The sequence below is a fragment of the Streptopelia decaocto genome, assembly GCF_964273445.1.
Source record: "Streptopelia decaocto genome assembly, chromosome: 2".
NCBI lineage: Eukaryota > Metazoa > Chordata > Aves > Columbiformes > Columbidae > Streptopelia > Streptopelia decaocto.
In genome coordinates, this window is record NC_138655.1 from 35,859,657 (window position 1) to 35,879,401 (window position 19,745).

The window sequence follows — 19,745 nt, forward strand, 5'->3', positions numbered from 1 at the left end:
ACATGAGCTTTCTATCTTTCTACCAAACATGTTGTCTGTCTGAGACAATTCACTAGTACAGTTCATCTGATATTTTCCCAATGAAATATGCTTTTATTTGGAAAAAAATAACAGAATAATCTAGGGAATGTTTAGCCTTATGCAAAGAGCCTCAAAGCAAACAGCAAAGCAGAATGTGTGACGCTAAAGACAATCACTATGAATTCAGAACACAAGTGAGGTTGAAGTCCTTATTCTGCCCTTATCACAGATGCAAATAAAGACCTATTATACCTATCATTTTTCCTATCCCAGCTCTTCTATGCTGTAAAAATAATGATTGTTTATTTAAAATCCTTGGCCATTTTCAGCCACTAAAATTTCAAGAAAGGATCAAAATTATACAACATGCAATCCTCAAATATACAGATTGAGAATACATCAGTGTGATAGTTGTACTCCCTACCCCCCCAAACTGAGAACTGGTGTGACAGTTGCACAGGGTTGTTAGGAGAAGAGGGGGGATGCAGAGAAGCCAAGAAGCTTCTGGAATGTCCATAGCCAGATCTGATCAGACTATTTATATGGGGTTCCCGCCAAAGATTCCCTGTGTGTGATCTTCTTGGAGCTGTGGGCCTGTCAAGCTGAGAGTCCTCCCCTTAGACTGGGATGCCACCTAAGGAAACTTCCTGGGTTTGGAAGCGCCTCACCTCCTCGTTTGGGTGAGTGATAATTTAAGTCCTTGCCGAACCAGGCAAGTGTAGTCCTTGCCTAGCCAGGCAAGTGTAGTATCCTGGAGTCCCAGGGCTTTGGCTTTGTTTCTTGTAAGTGTGTGCATGCACGCTGTGGATCCTCATTATTCTCATTTGCTGCACCCCAATAATCTCCTCAACTGATATCCTAACCTTTATCTTATGTTATTGGAGTGCTAACTAATTGTATAAACCCTGTTTTGGTCGGTTCGTTGCTGTACTTTCCAGCCAGAATAAAGTCTGGTTTGGAACTTGCTTTGTCGCCTAAAACTGACTTTGGGGTCCCTCCATGACAATCAGGCCATCAAAAAGGCTGTGGTAATATAGACATTTAGGTATCTGATCTGCACAGTCACTGGGATTACTGGGTGTTCCTGCTCTGTTCTTCAGGTATAAGCTTAAAATACACTGTTTCCTTGTGTAAACTGTAAACAAATGATATTTTAGGCTCATGTACATCATAATATTCAGTACACATCTACTTCTTGAAAATGAATCATTATTTTGAAGCTTTTTATTAGCTCATTAACTCATTTCAACTTAAGAATCTAGTATGTCTAACTATAATTGATTTTCTCTCTCCATTTTCCCTTCAGCAATATGAAGCACAATCAACGTCAGTTTCAACCCATTTTATGCTTATCAAACCAGAAATAACTACGTAAGTGTTGCATTAAGTGACTAATTCCATTCATAATTTATTCTAACCTTAAAAACATCCTCTTAAACTATAGAACTTACTAAGCTTACTAGAAGTTATTGTCAGCTGAAAAATTTTATGTAAACATCAATGACCTGTAGCATTGCTGGCAGTAAATTCAAAAGCAGGATTCCATTATTTTAAGACTTTAAATACCAAATCCCTGTTCCTGAATACCCACTTCGAGCTTTGCTTAAATCCAGATAAACTAAAAGATTCTCACTGATGTCTTTTAGCACAGGACCACAAGATGATCTAAAACCAATGAATTCCACAAATGATAATAAACAGACCCGTGTGTCTCTCTTGCTTCACTGACTTCATATATTAGCAGAAATAGAAAAAAATATTGAATATGTTACATGTTAAACTTTTACACAGGTGTTCAGTGGCAAGTTCGAAACAGCACAAGTAGCCCACTGCTGCTATCACCGTCTTGTTCCCTTTTCCCACTGGCTACAACAAAAAGCTGAGGCAGTTTCTTCTCCTATCACCAAGGAAAATGTCACTCCCTTGCAAGAAGCCTGTTCTGTCTCTGGCCTTCCTGCCAGAACTCAATCCCATAAACAGGGCCCCACAATTTAAAGAGGATGGGAAGGTACTTGAACATGTCCTAAGGAGAGCACCAAAGCTGGTGAAGAGCTGGAAGGCATGTCCTCTGAGGAGTGGCCGACAATACAAATTCTGTCACATTTGGAGAGATGGAGGCTGAGGGGTGACTTCATTGCTTTCTGCAGCTTTGAGGAGGTTCTGTGCTCTTCTCCCTGGTGCCCAGCAGCAAGACACGTGGGAACGGTGAAAAGCTGCATCCCTCAGGGGAGCTTTGGACTTGACAGGAGGAAACATTTCTTTACTGAGAGGGTGGTCAAACCCTGGCACAGCTTTCCTGAAGCTATGGTCAATGCCTCAAGCCTGACAGTGTTTAAGAGACTTTTGGACAATGGCCTTAATACTATGTTTAAACTTTTGGTCAGCACTGAAGTGGTCAGGCAGTTGGACTAGACGATTGTTGTAGGTCCCTTTCAGCTGAACTATTCTGCCAGCAATGTATTTCAGCCACCTGCATGTCTGAACACATTTAGAGAGTTACCAGCATGTTCACATCCCTATGCATCTATGTCATAAATAAAGAGTGATAACTGAAATCAGAATGTAGCACCATAATATTATTTTTTCATCTTTGCACATTTATTTCTTTTGAAATGTATTCTTCAGAAGTATAACAGCTTAACTGTTTGTTCTATTTGGAATGTTTTGTTCTAACTAAACAATTCTGATGTGAGTACTAGAAGGGTTTGTTTTTTTTTTTAAAGAAAATATACCAATAGTCAGTTTCATGCTTTTAATACCTAGATAAATCAACCAAATTCTGAAAAAGATTCTCTTGAACACACATTAAGATAGAAATTTGTGTTCTGCAAAAACCTGCTTTATAAGTATGGTACATATTAAAATCATCTGCTATAAATAGCAAAACTAATTTTCCCAGAATTCTGACTTAAGAGCATGAGAGTTTGCAATTTTTTAAGAAAGGGCTGAATAAGCAACCACTACTGAACTCTAAAGCGAACAAGTCAAATAACTATATGCAACAGTGCCCTGCAATTCAGTGATGGCAGAAAGCCATGATTTGAAATTAGTTGTAGTGTATATAAGCAGTGTAAAACGCATCAAAGCAGTTAATGGATTAATGCAGTACATAGTAAAAAAATTCAATCCCAGTATCATACAATTACTGATCTGGAAAATACAGCAATGAAACATAGCTATGTTTGTTGACAGAAACCAAAGTTATTTATGTTACCTTCAAAAGAAAATAAAACACCCTTCCTGTGTAACACTTTATCTTATTCTCAAATTTTGAACTGTTCTGCAGGGTGTAATTTAACCATTACATCAAATATAAAACATATACTGTCAGCAAACTGCAAAATGAGTATTAAAATAAAAACCAGCCTTTTAGAAGAACAGCAATTTCAATACCAAGATGTGCATATTGAACTTTCTATCAGTGGTACTTATTATAACATGGCTATATTATAATCACTATAACCATGGACACCCATCAAATATGCCGTGATTATGCTTCAGAACTTTGGAAAAAAACTATATATCATCTACCCGAAACAGACATCCTGTTTGTAAACTTTCCGAGTTTTAAGTTGATTTTGTATAAACATTGCCAGTTTCAATGAAATGCACAATAGAAACCAGAATGAATTCTTACAATCAAGTCCTTATTAAAAAAAAAAAACAACCACCAACCAAGCAAACAAACAAAACACTTGTTTGTATACTGAACTGTACACAGTTCTGCCCGAAGATCAAGACACTAGAAAATAAAAACTGTCTTTCCGGTTCCAGATACTTTCGGGGATTCAAGTGTCTGGAAGGAAAGGCCTACACATCTGCTGGATATCTCTTCCTCGGTATCTCCACGGAAGTTAACAAACTACTCTATTCTGTATGTGATACATAATGAGGCCAATAACATCACACACACACACACTCACTTACCTATTGCACCTTCCAGATGCCACAGAATCCCAGAGGAGTCCTGTGGTTTATGCCAGCACAAGCCACTCATTCAACTTTCTTTTTATGTCACATTGATCAAGTTGTAAAGATCTGTAAATTGCAGGAGGAAATGAGGAGGTAACGCAGCTACAGACTAATTATGCCCTTCACTGGAATCCATGGATTCGTTCTGGAAATGTCACCTCATTCCATGAAGACTGCAAGCCCACAGTCGCAAACACTGTAACTTCCTTCAAACATGAAGAACTAATTGACACACTGTGACACCTGAGTGACCCAGCACATTATCTCTTCTTTCTTGTAAAAACAAATGTATGCATCAAGCTTAAAAATAAATTGTGTATTAATTCACAATTACTTAAGCAGAACAGAAAACCTTTTTTACCATGAGCATGCCCAAGCACTGGAACATGGTGCCCGGAGACGTTGCAGAGTTTCCATCTTTGGAGAGAGTCAAAACGCAACTGAACAATGTTCGGAGCAACCTGCTCTAGCTGGTTGTTTTGAGCAAGGGGCTGGGCTAGATACCTCCAGCTGCCCCCTACAACCTCAACAATTCTATGGAGACTGTAGTAAGGAAGCAACATAAATATAACAGAGTAGAACACCATGTTTTTCTGATTTTTAGACCAAGGTCCAATCTGAAACAAATAGCTTGTGACAGAATTCATAAATGTAAGAATGCTGAGCAATCCTGAGAGTCCATATTTCCCATGCTTTGATCCCACATAAAGTTCTACATAGCAAAAACTAGGGGAAAAAATTGAAATCTATGACTACATTTCAAAATGAAGATTTTTAAAATGGCAAAAAAGAGACTGTTAATTAACTTTTTTCAATCACTTCCCTCCTTTCACACCTAGTAATTGTAGGAAAAGGAGGAAGAAGTGAGCACAAAGCCTTCTGGAGTGAAATTTAACATACAATCAAGTCCATGGGAAAATTACAATCACATCATCTGGAGAGGTTACAAATTCACGTTGCATAAGCTATTTGTCGCTATTACGTCTCAAATAAAACCCACCAAAGTAAGAAGTGTGATATAGCTAAGAAAAAGAAGAACCAGATGAAAGCCAGTGTAGCCAATTCTTACTCCTTGTACATAAATACATTCTCAAAGTAGAACCTGCAAGTGATTCATGTAGGAAATCAAATTAACTACTTTAAACACCTGAAGCATTTGATATTTCATGAGATTTTGATGCAGCTGGCAGCTTATTCATACACATACACAGTCTTCATTACGTTCACTCCTTAAAGTTGCAAGCTGAAAATTCTATGAACCTCCACACAGCTGCTGGATACTTTAGCTTCAAACATAGGGAGCAGTTTCAAACTAACCTGTGTTTGATCAGATACTACACTTTTCAGATTAATCTACAATTTTAAAAGTATAAGAAAATACACATAATTTTTTCAGTTACCCAGCAGTTCCATTGCATCATCTTCATTGTCAATATCTTCTTCGGTTACAGAGGGAGCTGTGCTTTGAGCAGAATCAAAGGAATCCTGAGAAAGCATGGCAGCCAGCAGTTTCTTATGTTGCTGCTGTTGTTGTTTTAGGCCTTTCGTCTTTGGCTCCATTTTTAAGCTGTGAGGGAGGAAAGCACAACTTTCTCTTACTGATACTCTCTATGAAATATGTCACACATTTATCAAATTACTGTAGCCCACGATGTCCTCTAGATCTGAAGGCTAACACCATCAGATCACTCAAAAAACAGCTGGTTATCACTCATTCCCTGATCATTGGATGTTTTAAGGCAGTTTGTGTTTTCATTTCCTATCTAAAGTTTTGCTTGAATGAGGATGAGAAGTTTCCCCTTGACTTTATGGGCATTAATCAAGTCTAAATAAGCTACATATACAGAAAAACAGGATGTCAATTATTGATCAGTTTTGCTAGGGCATTGATCACACAGCAACAAAGCTGACAACAAAGAACTGCTCCCTTGAGTGGTTATGTTATCACGACCCCACCGGATCATAGAATCACTCTGGCTGGAAGAGACCCTCAGGATCATCGAGTCCAACCATAACCTCATCTATACATCTTTTAAACACCTTCAGGGATGGTGAATCCATCACTTCCCTGGGCAGCCTGTTCCAATGCCTGACAACCCTTCCTGTGAATAATTTTTTCCTAATATCCAACTGGAACCTTCCCTGGCACAACTTGAGGCCATTTGCTCTTGTCTTATCACTTGCTATCATTTGCTACTTGGGAGAAGATTAGGATTAAGTATTAGGATTAGGGATTATATAGATACAGCAATTCTCATTGTTTGTTGACTTGTGTCCCTGACCTAACTAACAGATAACTGGAACTGCACAGAAGTCACCAGAAGGATCTAAGGCAGGACTTGCTTCAGTTAGCAATTTCTGATTCCTTACAATATGAACAAAGATTCCTTACTATACAATAAAGACAACAGGACAGAACTTTGGTTCCCAACATAAGAGTATCAGCAACACCTCAGAATGTCTTACACTGTTGCAGGAAGGCAGATCTGTTGCAAATTTATGAAATTCAGTATAATCAATGATAGTTCATTTCCCACTACAAAGATAAACACTAATAAGACAAAGTAGAACCTGGAGGTGAAGAATGGGTTTGGAGTTTAAGACATCAGGTTATGATGGGGCCTCTACAAGCTCTGGTTTGTTTTGGTCTCTAGGAAATAAGAGCATCATATTAAAAATCACTCAAATTCTCCACTGTGTACATAAATCATCCCTTGAGGAAGTTTCCCAAGAGCCTTGCTTCTTCTCAGAATTTCTTCAGGAGATTTTTCATGTAAAAAACTACTAACAATGACTTGGAAATGAGTTTAATCCTATTTTCACTGTGTTCAAAATTCTGAAAGATGAGCGCAGTACCAGCAGGACTGCCATCAACACTTTTATACAGTCTGTTATCAGCTATTAATACCTTGCCTTCCTCCCTTATAGCAGCAATAGAGAGCAGTACAGAAGCAGTGACAAATGCACTCTTTCCTCTGTAGTCATCCAGAACATTAAGGGCAGAAAGGTGGCCTTTCATCAGTTTGACAAGACACCATTCATACAGCTGCCTCAGACTGGCTACACTATCTTTCCCAGTCAAAGTAGTAGTGAAACCTCTCCTTTCAGTTGCTCAAAATTAATTCTCCCATGTTTAAGCAACTGGGCCTGCGTTTCAGATATACAACATGTGTGCTTCCATTGCTCATCATCACAAGAGGAAATAGCAGGTTCTTCTTCCTGTCCACTACTAAATGGAGCAAAAAGCAAGGTTCATGGTTGCAAAGACAGAAAAAGCAGACAACTCAGAGATTCCAAAATATCATGTACTACATAATACACACTATTATCTGCTTTATGCTGAAAAGACCAATATTGAAAATGGGCATGTTATCAACAGACCAGTGGTCCACGGGAATATGCCGTTCTCTGCAGCCTACTCAGTCCCCTATAGAACGCTATGAATGCATAAGGACCCAGGGCTTCCCCTTCCACCAAACACAAAGTAACTTGTACGCTGTGGTCTGTGAGAACAACGCAGAGAGAGAGAGGAAGTCGCATGACACTGACAGCAATTAGTCTACCAGTGATCAATGCCTAATCCTCTGGATATTTATATAGTATTTAATTTATATAGCATTTCCTTACCTTTAGTGACAGGTAAAAGAAAACATTTTACCTGGAAATAATGTGAAGATTAAAGTTTTCACTTCCATGTTCTTACACTGTAACTGAAGATTAGCATTAGTTGTGAGGGTTTACTGGCTTATCACATAAATCTTGATAATTAGTGATCAATAAACGATCATTTTTTAATAAAAGCGTTGCTAAATCCAATTTAACAAGATATAATTGGAAATATTTAATGTGAATTTCAAATTGCTCACTCTTACAGTTGCCAGGTAAAAATGTAACTGAATTATTTTAGACTACATTAATTATGAAGTAGATGAACAAAAGGCAGATGAGGTAGCCCCAAATCCTTTACAACTGATAACAGCTTCACCCTCTTCCGAGTTTCATTTAATTCCATAGAACCCATACTACTCCCACTATTTCTGTATGTACTAGGTATACGCTGCATTAAAACTACATTATTATTATCTATTACTTGTCTCTTGCATTTGGTGTACAGTCAATTCCAAATTCTGCTAATAGTACTTTAATTCCCAGTAACACTGAATCAGACCTTGAAGAAAGTGCCTGTTATTAATGAAGTATTATTAAACATTCAGACTAAATTTGATCAATACAGGCCTTTTAAACTTGCGTAGATATATGTGGCATCAATTTTAGTATCACCGTTATCTTGAAGTTCGGCAATTTTATTATTATTTTGCAAGACTGCAAACATTCTTTTAATAAATGCATTACAAAAGCCAAAGAAATGCTAATGAAGCAAAGAATTATCTCAGACAAAGTCAGTCATCCAAATGTAAATCCATATGCTGTATGTAATTTAGTAGTTACCCATTTCCACTGAAAATCAGTATTCCCACTTAATGATACATATTTTTCAACAGGTTTTCAGCACTTACTGCACCTAAAAACTAGAAATATCAGTGTGCCATGACTCTTTCCTGGTATTGAGTACCCCATATTCTCCTTATTTCATATGCCAGGCAACATGACTCTGTCATGATACCCACCAAGACTTCTCAAATACTATTATGAAAGCCATTACTCACATTTTTAATTATAGCATTAGCTGTGAGGTTTCTCACATCTCGTACCATCCTCTACAAAGTGAAAAATATGCTGCTTTGAATCATCTTTGTTACTCAGAACTAAACCTCTTTGCTCCCTTCTCGAGATTAGACAGAGACGCTTATTTCTGCTCCTTCCTATTGAGAAAAGGGATATAATATCCTCAGTTTGGTCTGCAACGTGGAACAGCTCTTTACTCAGTGTCTTTATGGGACTGCTGAATAAGGAAAAAGAAACCCAGGCCCTTCCAATCATGCTGCAGTGTCAGTTGCTGACTCCATCACTTTCACAGGAATGGCACTGCAGAGACCCAGTGTCCGAGCTCTGTTGGTTCCAGTCCATCATCTGGCTGAGGGATCTTTGCTACATGCTGCTGCTGCTTTGAAATACTAGTACTTGAAGCTTCCCCCACAATAATCTAATTAAAAGAAGAAAGAAGTACTCATGGATAACAAACATTCCCGACATGTGAGGAAATTTAATGAATGCAGCCTGTGAGAGTACAACAAGGGACAGACAAGTGTCCTTGTGACAGAGAGGTGAATTCCAGTGTAGAAGGCACATGAAGGACATTGTGAAGAAATATCTTAGACCTTTCCAAAGGGAAAGCAGAGGGCTTCTGCCTTCTTAAAAAAAAAAAGGAAAAAGGTGTCTGCTGCAGTCAGAATACTGGTTATAACCAAAGAGAAAAGCTACAGGACTAAGACAGAACCATAGGTGTTTAAGCCAGTGCACAAGCACAAATTCCTTTTAAAGGAAGGCTGTGAATACTTCACTTTCTGTGATAAACAGATATCTTCAAATCATGGAAAATGGACTCCCTGTAAAAATAATATCTTCCATGTAGTTGAAGCACATCAACAAACATACTCCTTCGTCCTCACTCAAGCAGAATAAATAGTCCGAAGTTATTTACTGCAGAGAATACTATTTTCCCTTTGAGAAAGAATTATTATTAACACCAAAATGCTAAGTATAAGAACTGAAGATTAATTCAAGAAGGCCTGTTTAAATTAACATAGATACTGTTTCCCTTGTCTATCTTTCCATTAAATGAGAAAAATCAGATTTATCACTGACATGCCAAGAAGATTAACAGAGCTACTACCAACTGCTGAAAGACAGAAGGGTTTGAAGTATCTGAAAAAAGCCGTATATCACAAAATTATTACACCGTGGACCCCAATCATGTCAACATAAACTTAGCTTTATACATAGGAATTAAACCTTGTGATTGTAAATGTGTATAATTGTATGTAAAAGCATAAGAAAAAAGAGTCGAATATCAATGTCTCCCATTTATTCTGCATGCTGCCACACTATGGCATAAGAATTTTAAAGCCCTGTACTCTGTTCTCATAAATGGGATGCTACAAAGACAGTTCTGCTTCACAAATTACAAAATTTCTAGGACAAACCAAAATCCCACCTTCCTCCAGGACTGCTGCTATCTTCGCTGTCCCATTGCTCATTTTTATTTCTTGGTATTGGTGGCTGCAGCATCTCAGCAGCCAGCGGGTCTGCATCATTCTCTTCACGGCCAATCCACTCTCCAATTACACGAGGTCTGAGAAGGGGGGTGTTAAAGCCTGTTGACTCCTGAAGAGAAATAACCAAAAAAAAAAAAAAAAAAAAAAATAGAAACACTGCATTACTTGTTCAGAACCACACCTATAAATAAGGAAAGAAAATAAGAAATAGAAAATAAGACTATTCATTAAAAAAGTACAAAACCAGTTCAGTACATTACCATTTTAGAGTGCTACAAAATACCCAGAAATCACGGGCTAATGAAAAGATTCCCATTAACAAAATTCCAAGACAGATTTGCCTGCCCAAATGCCTCAAAACTCTCCTATTTCTTACTTTTCAATAGCAACACTAGAAACCTGTGGTATTGTATTGAAAAATTATACTTTTTGTTTATAAATGCACAACTCTTAAAACCAGCACTATGTCAGTCCTGTTAAGCAACTGATGAGGTCACTTGTATAATGAACATTCCAACCAAGAAACTGTTGTAGATTAACAGCATCACTCTTATTTGCATTATGAATTAATGTAAAACTAATAAAAACATCTGCATTTGGCACTTTAAAAATAACTCCGCTGGGACTTACTTAATATACCTTTCAATTCCGACAATGATATTAACATTTTAATAAAATGCATTTCTGAAACTAGTACTCATCTTTTTAACCACTTGCTGGAAAAAAGATAGGTGGAGAGGATTACAAGAAGGAAGCAAAATGCAACTGGAATATTCAGAACTATAGCAATTATTTGCATCATTTTATTAGGAATCTAGATTGAGAAAACAAATTGTCCTTAAAGACTGTACGAAAAAGCTGTTCTGAAGTTGTGAGTACCTCTGTTCTCAATGTTATTAGAAGAGTTGTAGATAAAGGATCATGTACAACAGTGCAGCCAATCTAAAAGCCACGTATGTATGCAAAAAAAAATAGATATGAAACTATGGGATATGAATATTTATTTTGTTTTAATTACACTCTTTTCTAGGCTAGCAAAGACACTTCAAATAGAGTGTTCCTAATTAGGAGAGATACATTCTATTCCTATCCTCTAATAAGAGAAAAATTTAGGAAAACAAATCCTTGGCTGTTACCTAACTCAGTGTCTCAAATATTCCTGCCATAAATCACTCCTTTCCAAACAAAGAGCATCTGGAAAAAGTATAGCACAGTGATTACTTAGTTTAGCAACCATATTTTCTCATCTTCCTAAAAACAAACCATTTTTAAATTCTCTTCCTAATTGACACAGACATGGTAAAAGCACGGTTTGAAGTAGAGGCCTCTCCTGAAATGAAGCAAAGCAAAACAAGCTTGCACATTTTTCATATTAATATATTTACCCCGCTTTGGCTAGATACTGTAATTTTGCTCAGCAGAAATCCAAGAGTCCATTTTGACAGAGCCAAATGTGACTCCGGCCCTGGCTTAGACACATTCGCCCTTGTTCTGCTGTTCTGCTGTGTAGCATGCCCGAGCGCATCACCGCACTCCGTGCGTCTCGCCAGAGCTCTCCATCACTTGACTAATTCACTTTTTACACAAGGTCTGTTTTCTGCAGGGCTGACGTGACACCAAGGACCACTATAAATGGAATGCAGCCAGTACAGAAGAGAGAAATTTGAGGAAAACACTACGGCTTCAGAGGTTTTAGAATATCCAACCACTGGTGCCTTTCTTTTAGGTACTTACAAATACACCTTGTGTACATCTGTCTGGTGCTGTGTCATAGGTAATGTAAACTAGATGACAGTGGCCTCTCGTTACTTGACAGGTGTAACCTGTCACAGCTGTGACTACCATCATATGCCTATGAGATAGGAGAAAAGATGATTCCACTGCCTGCAATGCCTTCATTACACAAGGTGCTTAACTAAGGACCATTTAGCCTCTTCTGAGGTTTATTCTTGCTATTCTAGCCATTTTCTCCCTTCCCTTTCTCCCTAGGATAATTTCTAATAATTAATAAAAATGGTTCCTGGAGCTAGTTAAACTTGCAACAACTTGCAGTGTCAATGTTGCTAAAAGCTTTCAGTCCCTGAAGTGGAAATGAAAAGCACCTGAAAATTTGCCCTTTTTCAGTATCCTAAGTTTTTCCTGACACTGCGCACGGCACCATCAGCATATGAATAGGTAAACCATGAATGTTGTGTCCATCCTTGTTATGCTGATTTCTTTTCTAGACACTTTAGGGATTGCAGTAGCAGTTTCATACACTACTTAATAGAAATGTAATTCACATTATATAGTCACGCTTTGCCTCACTTTATCACCTTGCTTTCCTTTTTGAATCTTGTTAGATTAGTACAACACAGTTTCAGTGACCTAATTCATTTTCCTCCTCTCAACTGTATAAGCAGCCACAGTGAAAACAGTAAAATGGAGAATCAGAGACAGATTTATTCAGAACACCAGGACGTTTATTTGGCACCTTATTTCAAAAGCTTCACTAAATTCCAGTGAAGTATTTTGTTCTCAAACACGTTTTCATAGTTTTGGTTTGGGCTTTTTTGATATATAAAGCTTAGCATCTTAACTAATTTCCAATTTGTATTTCCCTGTAAATAACAGAAGAAATTGACAGTGACATTAGTGCACAGAAAATATTTTCAGGATAGGTAGGTATTTAAATCTGCACTAAATGAACCTAGAAGATTATTTTATGGTGCAGTCCAGGTGTCATCCACTTATCATCCACATCAGTGGCTACCAACTTGACACACTCAAGCCTCCTGTCTGTGGAGGCCAGGAGCAGAAGCAAAAGCCTGGAGGACAGCTGAATCTCATCTTCAAGTTGGGCTGAGATGTGGGTGCAGTATGGAACCCCTACCAGGGAGTACAACATGAATGCATGGTTATTTAAGCATAGTTTTAAAAGGCCACTATTCCTCATTTCTGACATGGATTTTGAGAGTACCTCCACAGTGAGAAATATTTTGGGGTGAGCAGAAATTTGTTTATTTTTATGTCTTAGGAGTAGTTGTTTCCTCTATTTTATCAATTATAACCTGTGTTCGTTGTAGTAATACTACATATAAGAACCTATACCCTATACGCAGCACAGAAAAGATGTTTTAATATTAACATTGAGGGTCAAAAGTCTGTTAGGAATTATTAGACCCTTTTCAGCTGAGCCCGATTCTGGATCCCTGACACTTAGGTGCCTCCCATTATTAATGTTTAAAGTGACTGAACAACATTGTTGGGAATTCCAGTCAAACCTCACAATGTTATGACAGGTCTCATATTATCTGTGAGAGCTCCACTGCATGAGTCTAAAGTAAAGCACCAATCCATCGAATATTTGGATTACATTAAAATCTCATTTGTTTAAAAATAAAATATTTCCAGTCTCTGTATTTGTAGTTTTAAAAAAAGCTTGAAAAATATTCACTAAGTATTCTTCAGAAAAATCACAAGCCAAAAGATAAATAAACTTTCCACTATGTCCTTTAAAATTTCATTAAAATGACAATATTTTAGTCAGTCTCTCACTGTGGCATGAGGTAGAAGGCATAACTCCTTTTTTTGCATGTCTGGTTAAGAAACATTGCTGAAATGGGTACAAACATAGAAGCCCATTTTAAACGTATTTTTGCATTGTAGCATCCTGGCTACATTTTGCCTCAACATGTCTTACAATGCAGACATTCTACAGTGCAACATACGTCACAGTTTATTTTGTGACATATAGACAAGCAGCATCTTCCAACAGCAGCAGATTCTAGAGGAAGCACATCATCGGTAGCCCCATGGTCAGAGCACTCACCTAGGACACTAGAGTTTCAGTAGTATGGCTGTTCTACACTTCAGTGTGTATTTGAGCTTTCACCTCCCATGGAAGTGTCCAAAAAGACTCAGGAAAAAAAAAACCCTGAAATTCACAACTAACTCAGTTTTTTTTTCTCTCGAATTTTTTAGTCAGCCTAGAATTCTGTGAATTTTGCAGAAAGGGCAACATCCTAGCTCTTTTCCTTTGTTTACATGAAATTCTTCACATTATTGAGGAGCTTTAGGAAACCACACACTTCCATGCGTAGTTTCTGTTCTTTGGTAAGAAGGATGAGCTGATTCAGAAATTTCTATTATATTAACTCTGCACTTTAGCCTTAAAATCTGTGAGTCACAAGGCACCCCTTCTCATTTTCTTTCTTTACACACTGTACTTGCCGTGTCAGTTGCTGATTTTACATAGCTTCCGTGGCCTAGAGAGGTGGGCTGATTCATCAAGAGAGACAGAACATCAAACTCTGCAAGTCTGAATTAAATGAGATGAAAAAGGAGTGAATCTATACAACAAATCTGTTTTAATTGCAGTAATTTTAGGATTTTTTCTTCTCTTTTTTTTTTTCTTTGCAATGACACAATTGAACTCAGAAATCCAATTATACTACATCGAACTGAAAGCTTCCATTGTGACTGAAAGACTGACCTTCTCTGCTTGTATTTTCTCTACCTCTGTCTTGGACTGAAGCCCTAATTACTGGCACAAAGCTAATAATAGCTGATATTTGACCAGAATCCGCTTAAATGAAACACCCTTCCACGAAAGCGATTGTGATTCAGAGCAAACTGGTTTTCCAAATCCAAATGCTGGAGTAACTAAGCAACTAACTAATTAACTGGATTACTTGGAAGAGGAGTTACATCAACCAACAATACTGCCCAATTACTCTCCTGACAAAGACATCTACATGTTACTGGAGCAAGAAAGAAAGATTTTTAAAAAATAAAATACTTACATAATAGCAAACAAAATAAACATACACAGGCATTTTCTGTTTTCCCCAAGTTCATAATCTAAACCACAGAAAAAACAGCAGGATCATGGGCTCTGTCCTTATCTCCTAAAATGTTCCTGATTGTCAGGAAAATACAGCAAGGAAGAACACATAGGGGAAATTATTCTTTAGTTTTACGTCTCTCATGACACCTATGTAATGCCAAAGTTCTAACAGAATCCAATGCCAAGTCTGGGCATGCTGTTCTAGACCCATGCCATGAACCTGAAGGGTTGAATGGTTAATCCAAACCATGGATGAATGTGGTTTGAAAAATGATTCAGTGCTGCCACAGCCTAGATAAGGAATCTGTCATGTCAGCATGTATTTCTGGGAAAGGAATTACAATGAACTTGACATTTATACTTGAAAAATAAACATCGCCTGGGAACATTCTACCATTATCAGATAGTCTTTGGCTGCCTTTGGCCCATGCAAAATAATACACTTTGAAACAAGTCACAGGAACAAGAATTAGCTCATACAAGGGACCATTCCTAGGAGGCAGGATTTCTCAGGATGGTCCTGGCTATGCTCAATTTCTTAACACAGAACTAGCTTTTATGTCCACTAAGAATCCTTAAGGGGCAAAATAAGAAATAGAAAATAAGTTCACTAAATCCCATGGAGACAAAAAAAATTGTGCTGCTTCTGGAAATCTATCCTGGAAGCCTACTGAGCAATACAGCACAAATGAAGCATGGTAAGAGCTTTATCGTTTGATTTTTTTTTTATTTTACAAATAACTTTTGATTTCAAGAACATCAGAAAAAAATGTTAAAGCAGATACAGTATTGTAAAGATGTCAGGTAATGTATGCTACTGAATGTATATAACATGATATCAAGTTTTATTAAGAAAAACCTACCACCTTCCAATTTTAAACCATGAACAATAAAGTAGACAGTAACAAGAATAAAATTAACTCTTTGCTCAGACTGGATCCTGAGTAAATTCAACAATTATATTCTCCATCTCAATTTTCATACTGATTAATTAAATTTTAAAAACATGAATGTTTTTTAACAATAATATATCATCATTTTAAAAAATAAAACACAAATATCTCCTAAGTAATATGTTAAAAGTATGTGATAACAAGCTCTAGCCCAAAACATCTTTTTCCTCCCACAAACAGTATTACACAGGTTTTTTTCAACAAATAAAACCAAATGAAGAAGAGTTCTTCATAAGTATTCTCAAAGATAAGGGTTCTAATGGAAGGACTTTCTAATTGCATTTCTCATGACTTCTGAGCACGGTTGAGGAAATGATAGGAAGACTTCGATACTGTTATACTCTTAAAATGAGCAAAAAGATAAAGCAAGATCAAGGGAAAAATGATAAGTAAAGACCATGGTTTTGAAACGTCAGCCCCATATGCAAATGACTGCATGGTAACAGTGATCAATCTTGTCTAACTGGCCTTTCCCAGAGAACCCAGTGGAGCTATTTTATATGCACTTGTGTCAGAAAGCTTCACGCCTTCATTTTATCATGAGAAAGCAAAGATATTTTTTAAATTGCCTCCTCTATTAGGCATTATTCCTCTGTCTTATATACCTTTTGTCTTATTTCCCTGAGCAATGGTTTCTGACACCAAGAACACAACAAAAAATTCTTGGCACTACAAGTGTACTGCTGTTCACTGATGAGAACAGGGAAAATAAAGGTGTTCTGTTTCCTTTAGAACTTTGAAAAATGAGCTTGATTACTCTTTCAGCATAGAATTCATTACAGGTAAAACTAAAATTCATGTTAACTGTGTAATGTATCAAAAGGACCAAACCAGAAGAGATAATTGTTTGTTGCATTCAGAAAGGAAGTAAAGACTGATCTTTATGCCCTGTGCGTTCCTCATCAAATCTGAGGAACAAAAATTATTCCTAAATATTCTCAGAAATCATACCTGAGAATACAGAATTCATGACTTCATGAATAAAAGGTATGTAAAGCTAAATAATTCCAAAAGTACACAAAGTAACCCAACAGGCTATAATAAGTAAAGATGGTATCAAGATCAACAGCACTTATATGGCCCCACTGAGAGTCCCTTAAACTCAGTGAGATTTTTTTTTTTCCATATTTGAAAGTCCATCCTGGATCAAGCTCTTAATGTATCAATATATACAGTACTTACCTATATACCCTTCCATACCCAAACTTCCTCTGAACCCAACAGAACTGAAGTGTTGATGCCAGGACAGGGAGATGCAGCTCTCATCATCTAAATTATGACAGTAATCTGTCTTTTTGTACTTTTCATCAGGCATATAGTAAATCTTACCTTATCAAGTTCATCAGAAATAGCAATGCCTGAAAACAGAACAGATTAAAAAATAAATAATTGGAAAAATTCTTTCTACACATGTATTTTGCTACAGTAAGTAAAAGTAGAGTTCACTCCGAAAAGTTTATATTTTGTTCTCTGCACACTGCTGTGCCAGACAGTGTATCACACTTTGGTCCATTAGTGAAATTGCCTGAAAACAATATACTCTTAACTTTCATCAGCTCCAATATTATCAAAATGAGTTTTCAAAAAACTATGCAAATGAAAACAGATGCCAGTAAAGTGACAACAAGCTTAAGTACACTTTGTAAAATTAAACTAGCAACATAATATTTACATATGGACACATTATTATGCAAATCTCACCCTGATCAGCATGCATAACATCATGCTGCAACTACAGGGCAACATGGACATAACTCTCCTCTCTTCATGGTTCAATGTAGAAACAATTCTATGAAACAGACAGAATTTAAAGAGAGGAAAGCGTCAAAGTAAAATTTCACAATAGAATGCAAATGGTTTATCTGAATCCTCTAAAAAAGAATTTATTTGTTCTTGTCCTTTCTGCTGATGCCTGCCTGAGGCTTTCCTATGCTTGTTTCATCATGTCATTTCACTCCTTCTTTCAGTTATGACTATCTCATAGCACATTAAATACGTACAGCTGGCCTCAGAATTTTTAACAGAGCTACATGCTACATGCCTCAGTCATATCACATTGAGAGATCAAGTAATCATACATTTAATGCTATCATGTTAAAAATTCTGATACATTGAAAGCAAAGCACTTCCCAGGTTCCTATGAGGTTTGATAAGAGACCTATCCAGGTTAGAATTTCAATTCAAAAACCAACTACAAGCATTTCTTGGTGGTGAAAATTAAGTGGAGAAGAACACGCATAGGAAAAACACACACTTGAAAGTTGTTTTCTAATTCATATCATATTATCAAGACAACCTCTTCCAAAGAATGTTAGAGATGATATGGCAAAATAAGTAGCATCGGCTGCATGAAAAGTTATTCTTTCTAAAATCACACTAAAGATTATAGCAGTATAAGCTTATTTCCATGGCATTTTTATTTCCTACTGTTTGGTATACCATCATTACATGAATTCATTAGCTTTTTACTGTACTTTTAATCATTAACTCTATATTGCTAATTTTCAGTTTCGATGATTTCCTTAAATTGATCTTTGTTTTAAAAAACAGTCAAATGCTAGGAGAACCGCAATTGCATTTTTGAGACCTCATCAACACATAAGAAATACGCCAGGAGTTAACAGAATATTTTCAGTCATTCAATAGTTCTAACGCAAATTATTTTGAAAAAGAACCATTTTACCTAACCCTCTATCCCTCACAGCAAATAACCTGTTTAACTAACTTCAGACTTTAATTTAACTCAAACACTACAGTGATATCCATACAGTACAATCAGCAAGTTGCACCAACCTGAATCATTCAACAGGACTTTAATGTGTTATTAATTCCTTCAAGCCCCAAACTGTATTTCTTAGGTAAGCACACAGAGTGACAGCAGCCAAAATAGAATTTTAGAAGTTTAGAAAACTTCTACCTGTGCAATCACAGAATGAAACCCACCAACCCATTTAATCTCTCTCTGATGTGGTATTAAGAGAAAAGAAAAAGGATTATTCTTGGGAAGAAATTTCTTAAGGAGCTTGTTCCAGTAATCTTGGTATGGTGATTCTTCTGGAGGCGGGATTTACCATACTGTCAGTCATACTGATCTTTATTTTATGGCTTGAACCCCATTAACATTAACAAAACTCCATTAATTAGTGATAATACAACTTAAATAGCAAAGACCGGGATAAATTCACCCATAAAAAGGTGGGTGCAAAAAAGCTTCTCATTTTCCTCCAAGATACTAATGCACCACACACTTGGTGTGTGCCCACTCTTACTAATTTTCTTTTGCAGTTGCCAAACTGACAAAATATCATGGCTAAAGTCGAGTGAAGGGGGAACTTGCAAACCACCTGTGTGCAGTGGACAGAAAATTACAAGTGAGGTCATTTTTTGGGTGCAGTTCTCAGGTGGAATAATATGGACTCCAGTTCCTCAAAAAATTAAACCCACTGCATACTTACCTTAACAACAACAACAACAAAACAAAGAACAAAACAAAACAAAAAGAAACAAACAAACAAACAAACAAACAAACAAAAAAGACAAAACACACCCAAAACTTAATCCAGAATCCTGATAGCCATAATTATCACCCAGGAGTATTCAGAATGCTGTCATTCTCTTAAACCTTAGCACACTCATGACTTTTCAGCAGCCAAATAGGTTACTGTCATTTACTTTATTTTCAGGTAATACAATGACAATTTCAAATAATTGGATACTACAAAGTAATAGTAACAGTGGTCGCTACCTCTGCTGCATGTAATTGCTAATATCCAGAGACCGGTGTTTTTCAAAAAG

At 36.9% G+C, this 19,745-nt stretch overlaps 1 protein-coding gene across 1 annotated transcript in view; it reads right to left on the bottom strand.

Annotated features, from left to right (window-relative positions):
* The window catches only part of LOC309435810 (uncharacterized protein C8orf34 homolog), a gene marked incomplete at both ends in the record, with an annotated part of 142,163 nt that overhangs the window by 71,209 nt on the left and 51,209 nt on the right, over positions 1–19,745 (bottom strand). The window contains 3 exon segments of the mRNA XM_082044554.1: positions 5,394–5,560; positions 10,109–10,278; positions 17,280–17,308. Of these exon segments, the coding sequence (XP_081900680.1) occupies positions 5,394–5,560; positions 10,109–10,278; positions 17,280–17,308 (366 nt within the window).